General features: G+C 30.6%; 1 protein-coding gene across 1 annotated transcript; it reads left to right on the top strand.

Moving 5' to 3' along the window:
• Positions 1–2,688: 2,688 nt before the first annotated feature.
• Positions 2,689–10,869, top strand: sar1aa (secretion associated, Ras related GTPase 1Aa). Its single transcript, XM_051125132.1, has 7 exons — positions 2,689–2,827; positions 7,460–7,529; positions 8,622–8,741; positions 8,817–8,882; positions 9,068–9,171; positions 9,243–9,374; positions 9,459–10,869. The coding sequence occupies exons 2-7, from the start codon at positions 7,472–7,474 to the stop codon at positions 9,573–9,575; spliced, it is 597 nt and encodes a 198-aa protein (XP_050981089.1). The 5' UTR covers positions 2,689–2,827; positions 7,460–7,471; the 3' UTR covers positions 9,576–10,869.
• The last annotated feature ends 5,842 nt before the right edge of the window (positions 10,870–16,711 follow it).

Here is a 16,711-nt window from a genome sequence, read left to right as displayed (position 1 = left end):
GTAAATCTTTTGATTCAAACTGGAACTCCGGACTGCGAATCGCGAATCATTTGATTCAGAACGAGTTGGGTTCGTGAATCTTTTGATTCAAATCGGAACTCCGGACTGCGAATCGCGAATCATTTGATTCAGAACGGGTTGGGTTCGTGAATCTTTTGATTCAAATCGGAACTCCGGACTGCGAATCGCGAATCATTTGATTCAGAACGGGTTGGGTTCGTGAATCTTTTGATTCAAATCGGAACTCCGGACCGCGGATCGCGAATCATTTGATTCAGAAGGGGACTTTGTTGCGGGTTCGTGAATCTTTTGATTCAAACTGGAACTCCGGACTGCGAATCGCGAATCATTTGATTCAGAACGGGTTGGGTTCGTGAATCTTTTGATTCAAATCGGAACTCCGGACTGCGAATCGCGAATCATTTGATTCAGAACGGGTTGGGTTCGTGAATCTTTTGATTCAAATCGGAACTTCGGACTGCGGATCGCGAATCGTTTGGTTCAGAACGGGACTTCGATGCGAGTTTGTGAATCTTTTGATTCAGATCAAGACTTAATCTTTTTTTATTTTATTAAACAGAACAAAACTTCAATCCATTAACGCAGTATAATCGTAAAAGGATAAAGAAAAAAATAAAAGTAAACTAAAATACAAATCAAAAAAGAAAATTAGCCTTGGTTTTACTATAGTAAAAGTGTATTAATCATATTTTTAGCATAAATTTAGATAGCAGGAGGCACATTTAATTAAGTTATAGTCCCTATTTTCCCTTATTTTTCTTTTGAGCAGTCAAACAATCCAAAGAAAACATCTTTAAGACAGAAAGAAAAGTCACTTACAAAAATTAGATTGGATGAACATTAAGAAAATCTCACCAAAATGTCTCTCTGTGTGTGGGTGCAAAACAAGTGAATGAATTTTGTGTTCACATCCAGATGAACATCACTGATTTCTGTATGCATGGTTTTCTGTGTGCATTTCCCATCAGCCTATTAAATATAACTCATCAGATTGAGCAGAATAAATTATATTGTGTTGGAATAATGTGTAAACAGCGGCATCTAGCGGTCAGTGATTGTATGCGCAACACACCTGCATGCACAGGCTGGCGTTCTAAAGCCACAAAAGTGTGATTAAATCCGCATCAAAGCGTTCATTTTGAAGAACTGCACTTACAGTTGATGATCAGGTCCAGACAGGATCACTTCATACGGGGCTGCTGCAACAGACAAAGAAACAGCTGATCAAAGCTGCTCTGATGCTCAGCCCGACTCCACACCTGCGCCATCTTCACCTGCAGTTACACAAACACACCACGAGAGGTGTTTGTGAGCACATTAAAGAAGCACATTAAATGTAAGTGTCTACTTTTAAGTTTCATAAAAAGTTTTGGAGAATAAAATATTAAAATTTAGTTGAAATAATGTTACACTGTCATTCAGTGTACACAATTATGTAAGAATTCAAACAAAAGCTTGTTCTGACTTTTACATATTAAAATATATAAAAGAATAAGTGAGCATATTCAATTTTTTTTTTCTTAATGAGAAATAAAAAACTGACAAATAGGCAAAACCTAGGAAAGTGGCTAATTTTAAAAATGTAAAATTACAACTAATTAGTATTTGGGGTGAAAGTAATTTGTCTTTTGTCTTAAATTGATTTTTGTTGTAAATATGCCTGACAAGATTGACACTGAATGACATTTTAGTGGGTGTCTTCTGTAAATTAGGGAAAATGTATGGTATTTATTTTTGCTCAGGAAAACAAAAATTACATTAAATTAAACAGAAATATAAAATTATATATATATAAAAAAATATATATATATATACACACTAAACATTAATTATGTATATATATATATATATTGTAAACATTAATTATGTATATATTTATATATATATATATGTATATTGCAAACATTAATTATGTATATATATATATATATATATATATATATATATTGTAAACATTAATTATGTATATATTTATATATATATATATATATATATATATATATTGCAAACATTAATTATGTATATATATATATTGCAAACATTATGTGTGTATATATATATATATATATATATATTGCAAACATTAATTATGTATATATATATATATATTTGCAAACATTATGTATATTATATATATATATATATATATATAAAACATTATTTTTTAATATCAACATTAATATCATGTTTATATCAACAAATTTCCTTTTTAAGCATATATACAAGAGCATTAAGAGCAAGGTCTTAAGTGTTAGTAAACATAAATTTTAGAAGGTTTTACTTGAAATTTAACACATTTTTGAACATATTTTCCAAAACAAGTTCTTAAAAATCCGATGATTTTTTTTTACAGCACTAATACAAACAAGCAAACAAACAAAGCCATTTTAAAATATTACCAAGATTAAACTTAGGTTCACTTAAACTACATCTAAACAAAAGACACATTTTTCTAGACGTCGTGATCTTGATGTGAAACATATTTTTATTTATTTGTTTGTTTGTTTAAGTATTGTGACATTATTTTCATGCCTCACACACGCGAAAATTTGATTTAATTATGTTATTTAACTGTAAAATTATTAATATTCTCCAACCAATGAGATCGCGCACCGACAGTGACGTGCGTCAAGGCGGAAGTGCGGTCCGGGTGCCGTGCGCGCTCATGTGAGAGATTCTGCGGGTTACTAGAGACGCTCCGGCGCGCCGCGGCTCCGCGCTTTCTTATAATAACGGCAGCGATCGCGTCAGAAACCCGAGGATTTAACGACGACGCACTGAGGCCGCGACACGCGTCTGACAAACGGTGAGAGACGATAAAAACACACAGAAACACACACAGAGACACAGAGAACCGGTCGAGGCTTTATTCAGGCCCGGGATTAACGGTGTGTGTGTGTGTGTGTGTGTGTGTGTGTGTGTGTGTGTGTGTGTGTGTGTGTGTGTGTGTGTGTGTGTGTGTGTGTGTTATCTTACACCTGATGACTCTCTGTCACTCATCTGATCTGTGTGTGTTTCGTCTGTCATGATTGTTACACGATATATTTATAGTATACTAATTATCAGTGTTGGGGAGTAACTAGTTACATGTAACGGAATTACGTCATTTAATTACAAAATAAATGTAATTGTAATTAGTTACAGTTACTGAGAAAAAAAATATGTAATTAAATTACAGTTACATTTAAAAAATGCCAGTGATTACAAAGGGGGTTACATCTGAATTTATTCACACACCCACTTACAGATTTAATTGACTTCTTTTAAATTGCATTGACTGCTCTAAAATGAGACAGAACAGGACACATGCTTCGATAACTGTTTTATTTCCTATTTGGGTTTATGCATAAACTTTATTTTTTAAGATTGTTTTTTCCAAGGCATTGTTAGATGCTAGTGTTTTCTGTCATAACTATGCAAACATCTGATTTCAAACCCAGTATCATTGCTATTACATATAATATATGTAATATATGACATATAACGCAGTGACCCAAGTTCGATTCCCGTCTCGAGGTCCTTTGCTGATCCCGCTCCCCTCTCTCCTCCCGGCTCTTTACTGTCATCTCTCTACTGTCCTATCACAATAAAAGGCATAAAAAGCCCAAAATTATAAATATAAAAAATTATTACACAGCTCAAACTCTTTCGGGGCAACTTAAGTCAGTGCTATATGCTTGATAATTTTTCGTGGCGGAAGCTTTGTGTTTGGTTAGCTAATAAAACATTAAAGCTTAATTCAATATTATGTGTACAATTTCTTAATTCTGTCATCCTGGTATGGTGGACTCGCTCTGTTGTTTCATACAAACACAACTGTTGCCTTTTTTTGTACGTTGTAATGGATTATAAGATAACTAGTACTACTACTTCATTATTTATGTGGTGAAATGTTGTGTAAGAAAACTGGAACAACTGCATTGTATCCCTAAAATATCTAGTTTGAACTGTTTTCTAGCAACTGATTTCTTCATGGAAGCTTTGCGTTCAAATATTTCAACTCAGATCAGTGTTTTGTGTCTAATAATTTTGCCACAAAACATCTAAATAATCTATCAAGCAGCTGTGTAATAAGTAAGATAATGTACATTCAGCCAGTTGTTCTCGCAAAATATAGATGTATGTATATCCCTTACTTACAGTGTTGGGAAGGTTACTTTGGAAATGTAACAGGTTACAGATTACAAGTTACTTGATTTAAAATGTAATAAGTAGTGTAACTTTTCAATTACTTTATTAAAGTAATGTAACTTATTACTTTTAATTACTTTTTGATTACTTTTCTACATTTCTAATATTTTCAACTGTTAATCATTTTGAAACATTTAAACCAGGCAGAGTGAACCTTACAGTAGCACTCAACACTGATCACTGTCAGACTTTCAAAATCCTTTATCACTTGAATTAAGATTATAATAAGTAACATACATCTTTATTTTGTGATAACTGGCTGAATGTACATTATCTCACTTATTACACAGCTGCTTGATAGATTATTTAGATGTTACGTGGCAAAATACTTAGACACGAAACACTGATCTGAGTTGAAATATTTGAACGCAAAGCTTCCATGAAGAAATCAGTTGCTAGAAAACGTCAAGTTCAAACTAGACATTTTAGGGACACAGTGCAGTCATACCAGTTTTCTTACACAACATTTCACCACATAAATAGTTAAGTAGTAGTACTAGTCTGTTAGTTATCTTATAATCAATTACAGTGTACAAAAAATGGCAGCAACAATAGAGCAAGTCCATGATACCAGGATGACAGAATTAAGAAATTGTACAGATAATATTGAATTAAGCTTTAATATTTTATTAGCTAACCAAACACAAAGCTTCCACCACGAAAAATTATCAAACATATAGCACTGACTTAAGTTGCCCCGAAAGAGTTTATATTTATATTTTTGGGCTTTTTATGCCTTTTACTGTGATAGGACAGTAGAGAGATGACAGGAAAGAGCCGGGAGGAGAGAGGGGAGCGGGATCGGCAAAGGACCTCGAGACGGGAATCAAACTCCGGTCACTGTGAACGCAGTTGCGTTATATGTCATAACATAAATAACATCATAACAAGAAATAGTTTAATAGCTATGATACTGGGTTTGAAATCAGATGTTTGCATAGTTATGACAGAAAACACTGGCATCTAACAATGCCTTGGAAAAAACAATCTTAAAAAATAAAGTTTATGCATAAACCCAAATAGGAAATAAAACAGTTATCGAATAAGCATGTGTCCTATTCTGTGTCCTAAACTCCTGAAACATTGGCGTCCCATTTTAGAGCAGTCAATGCAATTTAAAAGAAGTCAATTAAATCTGTAAGTGTGGGTGGGTGTGTGAAAAGATTCAGATTTGTAATCACTGGCATTTTTCAAAAGTAACTGTAACTAATTACAATTACATTTATTTTGTAATTAAATTACGTAATTCCGTTACATGTAACTAGTTACTCCCCAACACTGCTTACTTATTATAATCTTAATTCAAGTGATGAAGGATTGTGAAAGAAATGTTAGAAATGTAGAAAAATAATCAAAAAGTAATTAAAAGTAATAAGTTACATTAATAAAGTAATTGAAAAGTTACACTACTTATTACATTTTAAATCAAGTAACTTGTAATCTGTAACCTGTTACATTTCCAAAGTAACCTTCCCAACACTGCTAATTATAATATATAATATTAAGTAGGAAACTGATGTACTGTACAGAATGTGTATGTGCATCACTGACAGCTGATCTGCTGTATGTAGTGTACACTATAGAGTACAGTAAAGGTGTTATTGTACCTCGATATACCATGGTACTGGATTTTTAACATAATATTTACATGCACATTGATTAATATTATAATACAGCACCCTAAATATCAATGTTTTAGAAAATGTTATAGTATTACCTAGTTGCATGTCTACACTGTGTGCAGAATTATTAGGCATGTTGATAATCTGGTCGTATTTTTTTACCAAGCACATTTTACCAATTCCAAACCACATCAGTCTAAATAAGAATAAGAATGCAATACTAATGCATTACAAGAATTTGCAAAGTTCAGGCTTGACCATTAGACAGCGAAACGCTTGTTGAGTCTGCATGGTCAGAAAAAACAGGTGGAGAAGAAAAGACACATGTTAACTGCAAAAGAATTAGGAATTAAGGTGAAGAATTAGGTGTGACACCATCAGGAAGCGTTTAGTCTCCAGCGCCACCATTTTCCAGAACTGCAACCGACCTGGAGTCTTCAGAAGTGCAATGTGTCAGGTTCTCAGAGACTTTGCTTGGTAAAAAATCCTAAAAAATGCCCCTGGCTTCATAAGAATAACAAGCTGACGTGTTGTGAAATACATGAAGACAGTTTTATCTTCATCTTTATCTTTTTGTTTTAAAACTTATCTTTCAGTTTTATCTTTTATCTTTAGGAAGAATTTATCTTCCAAAATCTGGCAGTAAGTTTTGGGAGTTCATTTTAGTCCATCTCTGCAAGTCAGACTTTTCAGGATAAGAGACTAAACATGAACTCCCAAAACTTACTGCCAGATTTTGGAAGATAAATTCTTGAATCAGAGGCACAAGAGGATGTGATGCTTGTCCTTCAAGAGTCACTCTCAACTTATCTGTCTCTAAAGCATATAAAAAAACTGTCTTCATGTATTTCACAACACGTCAGCTTGTTATTCTTATTAAGTAAGGGGCATTTTTTAGGATTTTTTACCAAGCAAAGTCTCTGAGAACCTGACACATTGCACTTCTGAAGACTCCAGGTCGGTTGCAGTTCTGGAAAATGGTGGCGCTGGAGAACTGGAAACGGTTCCTGATGGTGTCACACCTAATTCTTCACCTTAATTCCTAATTCTTTTGCAGTTAACATGCGTCTTTTCTTCTCCACCTGTTTTTTCTGACCATGCAGACTCAACAAGCGTTTCGCTGTCTAATGGTCAAGCCTGAACTTTGCAAATTCTTGTAATGCATTAGTATTGCATTCTTCTCATGGGCATTTAATAATTTGGACTTTTCAGTCTGGGTTAAATCTCTTTTTTGGCTCATTTTATCCGTAAAAGAAAACATGCCTAATAATTCTGCACACCTGAATATAAGGAGTTTTTCACTTCCAGCCTTCACAGACAATTATATATCACATATAAATGATTAAATACAAAATTAATAGTAGTTATTAAGATTGTTGTGGTTTGGAATTGGTCAAAAAATATGACCAGATTATCAACATGCCTAATAATTCTGCACACAGTGTAAAAACATGCAATGTTTGTTAGTGGTGTGTCTGTTTATTCTGCATATATTTACAGAAGATGAATATTAGTGTTTCTTCTTTGAGAAGCTTAAAACGTACAGTCTTTAAGTTATCCGTCTGATTAAATAGCTTTTTTTAAATAGATGTTTAAAGTAATAATCTTTCTTTTTTTTTTTTAAGGAAACATCTGCAATGTCATTTATATTCGACTGGATCTACAGAGGCTTCAGTGGAGTGCTGCAGTTTTTAGGTGAGTTCAGATTAAAAACACCTGCTGCGGTCACAAACATTTGACTGATCTCTGAGCTTTAATCACTCAGATATTACTCCAACATGGAAAACAGTCAGAATAAAAAATGAGGAGATAGTTAGACTCTTGACTGCTTGTACAGTAGCTGTCAAAATTGGTTTGGGTCTGGTAAAATGTTTTAATGTTTTTGACGTGTCTTCTGCTCACCAAGGCTGCATTTATTTGATTAAAACTACTGTAAAAAATCCTAAATATTTTTATAATTAAAAATAATCATTTTCTATGTGAATATCTGTTAAACTGTAATTTATTTTTGTGATGCGCAGCTGAATTTTCAGCATCATTACTCCAGTCTTCAGTGTCACATGATCCTTCAGAAATCATTTTAAGATGCTGATTTGCTGCTTTTATCAAACATTTCTGCTATTATCAATGTTGAAAACAGTTGTGCTGCACAATATTTGTGTGGAAACTGTGATGCATCTTATTTTTCAGGATTCACAGATTAATAGAAAGCTCAAAAGAACAGCATTTATTTGAAATAGAAATACTTTGTAACGTTACAAATGTCTTTACTGTCACTTTTGATCAATTTAATGCATGCTTGATCAATAAAAGTATTTGAAAAATTACTTTATTTAATATAAAATAATGTTTTTTATTTTAACATACTTTAAAATAGAATTTATTCCTGTGATGAAAAGCTGAATTTTTATCAGCTGTTACTCCAGTCTTAAGTGTCACATGATCCTTCAGAAATCATTCTAATATGCTGATTTATTATTAGAATGATCAATGTTGGATAATATCAACAGTTGTGCTGCCAAATATTTTTTTCAGGAATAACAAGTTTAAAAAGTACAGTGTTTATTCAAAATATAAATATTTTATAACAATGTAAATTATTTATTATTAACTTTTAATAAACTTTTAGTTATTAACTTAATACATCCTTGGTGAATGAAAGTATTAATTTCTTAAAAAAAAAAAATAAATAAATAAAAATAAAAATAAAAATGTACTGACCCCAAACTTTTAAACGGTAGTGTATATATATATAATTTATTTTTTTTTACATAATTTTTTGTGTAGGTTTGTATAAGAAGTCTGGAAAGCTGGTTTTTCTTGGGCTGGATAATGCCGGGAAGACGACTCTACTGCACATGCTCAAAGACGACAGACTAGGACAGCATGTGCCCACATTACACCCCAGTAAGACTCAATTACTACAATTAAAACACAATCGAGCTGTGAGATGAATAAAGGTTTGACTGTGTTTTGTCTCAGCGTCAGAGGAGCTGACCATCGCAGGAATGACATTCACTACATTTGATCTGGGTGGACACGTACAAGGTCAGAACTACCATTTCAGCATCAGTCATGCGGTTTAATTCAACAAATTGAAAGCAATAGTTCACCCGAAATAGAATTTGTATTTATCATTTACTCACCTCATGTCGCTCCAAACCTGTACACTCAATTTCTGTCGGAACAAAAAGCTGACATTATTTTCATGTTTATTTATTTTTCATTTGCAGCACGGAGAGTGTGGAAGAACTACCTTCCTGCGGTCAACGGCGTGGTTTTCCTCGTGGATTGTGCCGATCACGAGCGTCTCGCAGAATCAAAAGTGGAGCTGGACGTAAGTCTGCGTTCCTTCAGCCGATCACACGCAGACGTTCCTCTCTCTGACGTCAGTTTGTGTGTTTTCAGGCTTTGCTGTCAGACGAGACGATTTCCAGCGTGCCCGTGCTGGTTTTAGGAAATAAGATCGACCGTCCAGAGGCCGTGAGCGAGATGAGACTGCGAGAGGTGTTTGCTCTGGACGGACAGACCACTGGGAAGGTCAGTGCCGAAATACACTTTTCAGCAAAGTAACATGTTTGTCTAGTTTAATATAGTTGAAGGTGACTAGAGTCGTGTTTGCAGGGCAGCGTGTCTCTGAAGGAGCTGAACGTGCGGCCGCTGGAGGTCTTCATGTGCAGCGTCTTGAAGAAGCAGGGTTACGGCGAAGGTTTCCGGTGGCTCTCGCAGTACATCGACTGATTGCGTTCGTTCTGGCCTGATTTTAGTTGTGCTCTGTGATTGTCAGCAATAAGTATGGAAGCCCGTTTCTGACACAGAATTTAAGAAATAAGGTAACTGTGACTTTATCTCACAATTCAGACTTTTTTGTCGCAAATTACAGAAAAATGTCAAAATTGTAAGATTTAAATTCAGATCTGATGACAAAGAAAGTCATAATTTTGTTTATATTTCGCAATTTTGACTTTTTCTTGCAATTTTAAGAAAAGAACCAAGAAAAAAGTATGAATTGTGAGATCTCGAAAAAAAAAATTTTTCCCCTTTTTTCATAAGTCAGAATTGCAAAAAAATAATAATAATCTGAATTATCAAATATAAACTCAAATATAAAAAGAAAAGAGTCAAAATTGTGAGATATAAATTCAGAACCAGCAAGAAAGAAAGTCTTTTTATATCTCGCATTTTTTACTTTTTCCTCACAAAAATTAATTTACAACTTACAATTGTTTTTTTTTTTCGTATAATTTTTCTTTGCAATTTGCAGTTTTAAGAAAAAAACTCTAGAATTGTGAGAGAGCCATAATTCTTGAATTTTGACTTTTTTTTCTGAATTGCAAGAAAAAAGTATGAATTGTGAGATCTTGCAGTTCTCACAATTTTTTTTCACTATGGAATAAAAAAATAAAAAAGATAATTGCATCTTTATCTCACACTTCTGATTTTTTTCTCAAATTTGTAATTCTAATAAGAAAAAAAAAGTCAGAATTGTGAGTTTCTGAAGTTTCAATTTTGACTGAATTCTGAGTTTTTTCTCAGAATTACAAGGAAAAAGTATGATTTATGTGATCTTCCAATTCTTTTTTTTTGTTTCTGCCACAGAAAATGGTAATTGCAACTTTCCACATCAGTTTTCATATCTTGCAAATCTGACTTTTCAGAAGTGACTTTGTACAGTTTCTCACAATTCAGACTTTTTTCTTGCAAATTAAAGAAAAAAAGTCAAAATTGTGAGATATGAATTCAGAACCAATGAGAAGGAAAGTCATAATTCTGTTTATATCTCACAATTTTGACTTTTTTTCTTGCAATTCTAAGAAAAAAACTCAAGAATTGCGAGAAAGTCATAATTCTGAGTTTCTGAAGATGCAATTTTGACTTTTTTCTCTGAATTGTGAGAAAAAAGTATGAATTGCGAGATCTCGCAGTTGTTGTTTTTTTCACCATGGAATAAAAATGTAAAAAAATCATTGATGTGATCAGATTTTTTCTCACAATTTATAATTTTTATAGTTTTTTTTTTTTTTTTTTTTTGAGATCTCGCAATTCTGGGTTTTTTTGTTTCGGCCACGAAAAATGGTAATTGCAACTTTCCATATCACAGCTTTGACATTTGTTCTCGCAATCTGGAGTTTATTATGGAGCAAATCTAAATTCTCAAAAGTGAGTTTATACAATTTCTCACTATTCAGACTTTTTTCTCGCAAATTAAAGAAAAAAGTCAAAATTGTGAGATTTAAATTCCAAACTGATGAGAAAGTCAGTCATAATTCTGTTTATAACTCACAATTTTGACTTTTTTTCTTGCAATTCTAAGACAAAAAAACCTCAGAATTGTGAGAAAGTCATAATTCTGAGTTTCTGAAGTCAATTTTTACGTTTTTTTTCTCAGAATTACAAGAAAAAAGTATGAATTGTGAGATCTCGCAATTCTGTTTTTTGTTTCTTGACATTTGTTCTCGCAATCTCAAGTTTATATCTTGCAAATCTGACTTCTCAGAAGTGTTTATACAATATCTCACAATTCTGACTCTTTTTGACCCTTAATTTAAAAATAAAATGTCAGAATTGTGCAAAAGAAAGTCAGAATTCTGAGTTTGTATCTCATAATTTTGACTTTCTCATAATAATACTTTTGCATCTCGCAATTGTTTATTTTACAATTCTCTTGTCTCATAATTCTAAGAAAATGTCAGAACTGCAAGAAAAATCATTTGAATTATAAAATATAAACTCAGAATTGCTAGAAAACAAGTACAAATTGTGAAATTTCACAATTGTTTTTTTTTATGGTAGTGGCAACTTTTTTTTCGCAAAAAAAAATTGTTTTTCGCAATTTCGAGTTTATCATCTGAATGATAAAATGCTAAAAAAAATAAGTACGAATTGTGAGATCTCAATACTGTTTTTTTTTGTCACCCTGGAATAAAAAAATAAAAAAGATAATTGCATTTTTATCTCACACTTCTGATTTTTTTCCCCTCACAATTTGTAATTCTAATAAGAAAAAAGTCAGAATTGTGAGAAAAAACTGTCTAAATTATAAAAAATAAACCACAGAATTGCTATAAAAATGTGAGATAAAAATTCACAGTCCCTATTTTTATGTTTGCATCCTGTGGCAGAAACAAGCATCCATAAATAAGAGCTGTTGGTCTGATCATTTAGTGTATTTTAGTGGATATTTTACTGATTGGTTTAGTCGTTTTAGTCCCATCAGTCCATCTGTTCTGCATGTTAAAAGTGGAAGGTGTCATATTGCAATTGAGACGCTGCAGCTTTAACCGCAGACGCACATGCAGGTCATTGCGAATGTGTGAAACGAGGAAAAAAATAACCCTGGAATGAAGCCATTCATTTTTACACAACATTTCACTTCCTGCAGCTTCTGAATCATTTGATTGGGATTTTTTACATTGCACTGTTAAACTTGAGTGTTGTAGTTTTATTTAGCATCTTTCTGCATTATAAACTACAGTATGTTGTAATATATCTTCTACTGTACAGTGTTTGTGTAGATAATGTTCATATAGTGTCTGTCGTCGGATGCCGTCGGCGTTTGTTGATCATCAGATGAAGTTTGGACTCGTCTGATACGAGAACGCCTACGGCACAGACGCAAATTTCGTTCGCAAATTTGTAAATATTGTATAATGGAGTATAAATGTGTTTTTATTGTTCATAGCCTTGACTTGAGTGTACAGGAATTGGTCATAACAGACTGTAAACAAATATAAACTATATGTATTTTGAACGTTTCTGCTGTTGTTATTCAATATTTTGATTTTCAATTTAGAAAGCTAGTAAACAATTTTAAAACTAATAATAAAGTACTCTGGTTGAGGGTCAAGTGCAAAAATCACTAAAATCAAATTAAATGCATAAAAATCATAACATTTTTCTTAAATATACACATGCATGTATGCGTATATGTGTGTGTGTGTGTGTGTGTGTGTGTGTGTGTGTGTGTGTGTGTGTGTATATATATATAAAATATACACACCACACACGTGCATTATGTTAACAAAAACATTTATTTTGGATGTGATTAATAGTGTTTAATCATTTGACAGCACTATTATATTTATATCTTAAATACATTTAATGTATTGATAATTAATATTTAGATTTTTTTCTAAAATTCAGAATGCTAGTAATCAATTTTAAAACTAATAATAAAGTACTCTGGTTAAGGGTTAAGTGCAAAAATCACTAAAATTAAATTAAATTATATTATATATATACATATATATATATACAGCAAACACATACATTATGTAAACAAAAACGTTTATTTTGTGATTAATAGCGTTTAATCATTTGACAGCTCCTACCCCTAAATGTAATATAATGATAATAATATTTATAATAATTATTTCTTTAATACAGAAATATTAATATTTTTTATAAATAATAAATATATATTTACAATAACTTCAAATGTAGCTTAATTCAAAATCACAAAAAGTCAATCTACTGATGTAGAAAGATGCAAAAATACTTTCTTTGTCAATTTGCTGATTACATTTTGTGAATATTAGGTTTTGAGTTTGTCAATTTGTGTTTGCAAACAAATTTATATTTAGATACATTATACCTCGATACATATATAGATACATTACTTATACATTATAAATATATACTTACATTTAAATATATGCTAATTTATATTTAGAAAAAAGTTTGCTGTAGCAACTTTTACAACAGTTCAAATGTGTATTTATGAATTAGGTTTTGCATTTTGTGAATGTTAACTTTGCATTTGCAAATAATGTTTTATGAACATTTTCTTCTATTATGTTTTCTATATAAATAAATATATAAAAAATAACAAAAATGTATATTATATATATATACATATATATATATATATATATACACACACACACATAAATAATAGATAAATATATAAAAAATAATAAAATATAATTAAAAATTATATATATACATAAACTTATTCTTTTATATATATTTATTTTAATTGATATTTCACATAGATTTACTTTATTTTATATATATATATATACATATATATTATAGATTTTAATTTACATTTCACAAACGTTTTTTTTTTACTTTTACTTTCAATTTTCTTTTTTTATTAAATTAAAATACCATTTTCTTACAGCATAACTTTATTGTAATTGTATGCATTGTACAAACATAACATTTTATTTCTTAGCTAAAATAAATTGATTTATTATATATATATATATATATATATACATATATATAAACCTGCTGTAGGTGAACTGGACCAATGAAACTTCAGAAATGAAGTTAAACTTAACTTAAACATTAAACTTACTGATTTTATTAATTTAGTAACTAATATAGTTTTATTTAGTAATAGTTAATACTTTAGTAACTATTATTTTTATTAATATTTTCAATTAGTTTTTATTTTTATACTTAAATTTACTAGTAATTTAGTAATTCTTAGTTTTATTAATTTAGTAACATTATAGTTTTTTAGTAATGTTAATTTAGTACCTTTTATAGTCTTAATCATTTAAATTAGTTTTTATTTTTAATACTTTGTTTTTAGTTGATAAAAGCATCATAACAGTAATTCACACCAATGCGTGAGATTTGAGAGCTGGATTCTGAGATGAATTTATGGCAAATAATTTATATGCAATACTGTTATAATTCTGAATTTTCTTTGTATAGAAAAATGTGTATGGATTTTTTCTTTTTGTGTTTTATTGAATATATTATCAGTCATATAGTCATATGGGTTAATGTGAGTAAATGAGTAAATTATCATTATTATTAGTGTCATTATTGGCTGAAATATTCCTTTAACCTGTTTTAACCTTCCGTTCCAGTGCAGAACAGCAGGAGGCAGCAGTGATTCCCAGATTCACACTGATCATTCAGTCACTGACACTGATCATCAAATCTGGTGAAAACAGTGATGCAGTGATGACAAGCACCAGTTTAACTGGGGACTGTCTTTATATAAAGAGCACATGTGTGATTACATTGGTTATAAATGTGTGTTTGAGCCTCAATGTGTTCATAAAACACTCTGAATTTGTAGTAGTGCAAATGTGAATGTTTGAGAGTCTGAAACACTTGCGTCACCTCTGCATTATGCTGAAAGCCTTCTGGTTTCTTTTGCCAGATTTTTCTCTTTTCACGCTGAGAATTTAACAGCTGCAACAAACTACCGTACTGTAGCTCAAACAGCAACGGCAAGGTCATGGGTTTGATTCCTAGGGAATGCATGAACTAAAATATACAGTGTATGTGAATGCATGGAATAAAATGTACAACTTCACAATAATGCAAGCTGCTTTGGATAATAATGTTTGCCAAATGCATAAATTGTAAATTCATACTACTATTTCTGCAGTACATACATGTATACAGTGCACAGTCTTATTTTATTATTATGTATTCATAGTTTGAAATTGTTTTGATTTTTGAAATGGTTGGATTTTTATACTTTTGTTTTTATTTTATCTTTAAAGTTGTAGCAAATTAGTGAATCAGTGTTTTTTAGTAATATTAATTTAGTAACTAATATAGTTTTATTTAGTAAGAGTAATTTAGCAACTATTAATTTAATTTATATTTTAAGTTACTTTCATTTTTCTAATTTGTTTTTATTTTAATTTTAGTTAAAGCTTTGTGGTAAATTTTGTAGTAAGTTTTCATTTAGTAACAAATATAGTTTTTATTAATATTTTGAGTTCGTTTTTATTGTTATACTTTGTTTTATCTTAATTTTAAAGTTGTAGTAATTTAGTAATTCTTAGTTTTATTAATTTAGTAACATTATAGTTTTTAGTAATGTTAATTTAGTACCTTTTATAGTTTTTATTAAACATTAAAATTAGTTTTTAATTTTAGACTTTTAATTTTAATTTTAAAGTTGTAGTAATTTAATGACTCATTTGTTTCGTAATAGTAATTTAGTAACTTTTATATTTTTTATTTATATTAGTTTTTAGTTCAAATTGTAGTATTAAATTAATTTAGTAACTAATATAGTTTTATTTAGTAATAGTAGTTTAGTAACTTATTTTTATTTATATTTTAAATTACTTTTCATTTTTCTACTTTGTTTAGTTAAAGCTTTGTGGTAAGTTTTCTTTTACAATTATAATATAGAGTAATATTTTGAATTAGTTTTTATTTTTATTTTCAAGTTGTAGTAATTTAGTAACATTATAGGTTTTTCGTTATTTTAATTTAGTATCTTTTATAGTTTTTATTAATCATGTAAATTATTTAAAATTTTAATTTTAGTTAAAGTTTAAGAAATTTTACTGATTAATAATAGTAATTTATTACCTTTTTAAAACATGCCTGTCCAGTTTTTATTAAGTTTATAGTAGAAATTTTTTTTGAAGTGTTGTTTTCGCAACTAAATTAAATGTTATTATATATATATATATATATATATATTTTTCGGTTAAAGTTTATTGCATTTCAAATGAATACATTTTTTTTGTTGTTTTTAGGTTTAGTTATAATAATGAACCTAATAACCCTGTTGCACAGTATGCAAATGACTGTATGCACAGATGATCTTCTACATTTGGGAAACAGCTGGAATACAGTATCCCATAATGCACTGCACTCAACATATTAAAGAACATAAATGATCTGATTCTCACATATTCCCATGAGCCGCGCTCTTTGATTTTAGCGTGTGCCGATATCACAGCGGATTTCAGTGACTCTGAGGCTGTTTATTAATTCAGTTTCGCTGCCAGATATTGATTTTCAGACGCTTTGTCAAACTCAGTCAATGAACGCGCCGCATCGTGAGAGATATTTCTCCTCCGGAGTTTCTTAAGATGTAGAGAACATCAAATACATCCTTACACACAAACACGCAGCTGATCATGTATCAGAGAGACGCT

The sequence above is a fragment of the Labeo rohita genome, chromosome 12 (genome assembly GCF_022985175.1).
Source record: "Labeo rohita strain BAU-BD-2019 chromosome 12, IGBB_LRoh.1.0, whole genome shotgun sequence".
In the NCBI taxonomy this organism is placed as follows: domain Eukaryota; kingdom Metazoa; phylum Chordata; class Actinopteri; order Cypriniformes; family Cyprinidae; genus Labeo; species Labeo rohita.
Note: the sequence above shows the minus strand (reverse complement) of the source record. Positions and strands in the feature narration are given on the sequence as shown.

Excerpts from the sequence above, each read along its gene's own strand:
- sar1aa (XM_051125132.1), top strand. The coding sequence starts at position 7,472 with ATGTCATTTATATTCGACTGGATCTACAGAGGCTTCAGTGGAGTGCTG. Across the intron at positions 7,530-8,621 it reads TGGAGTGCTGCAGTTTTTAG|GTTTGTATAAGAAGTCTGGA; the intron begins GTGAGTTCAGAT and ends TTTTTTGTGTAG. Across the intron at positions 8,742-8,816 it reads TGTGCCCACATTACACCCCA|CGTCAGAGGAGCTGACCATC; the intron begins GTAAGACTCAAT and ends GTTTTGTCTCAG.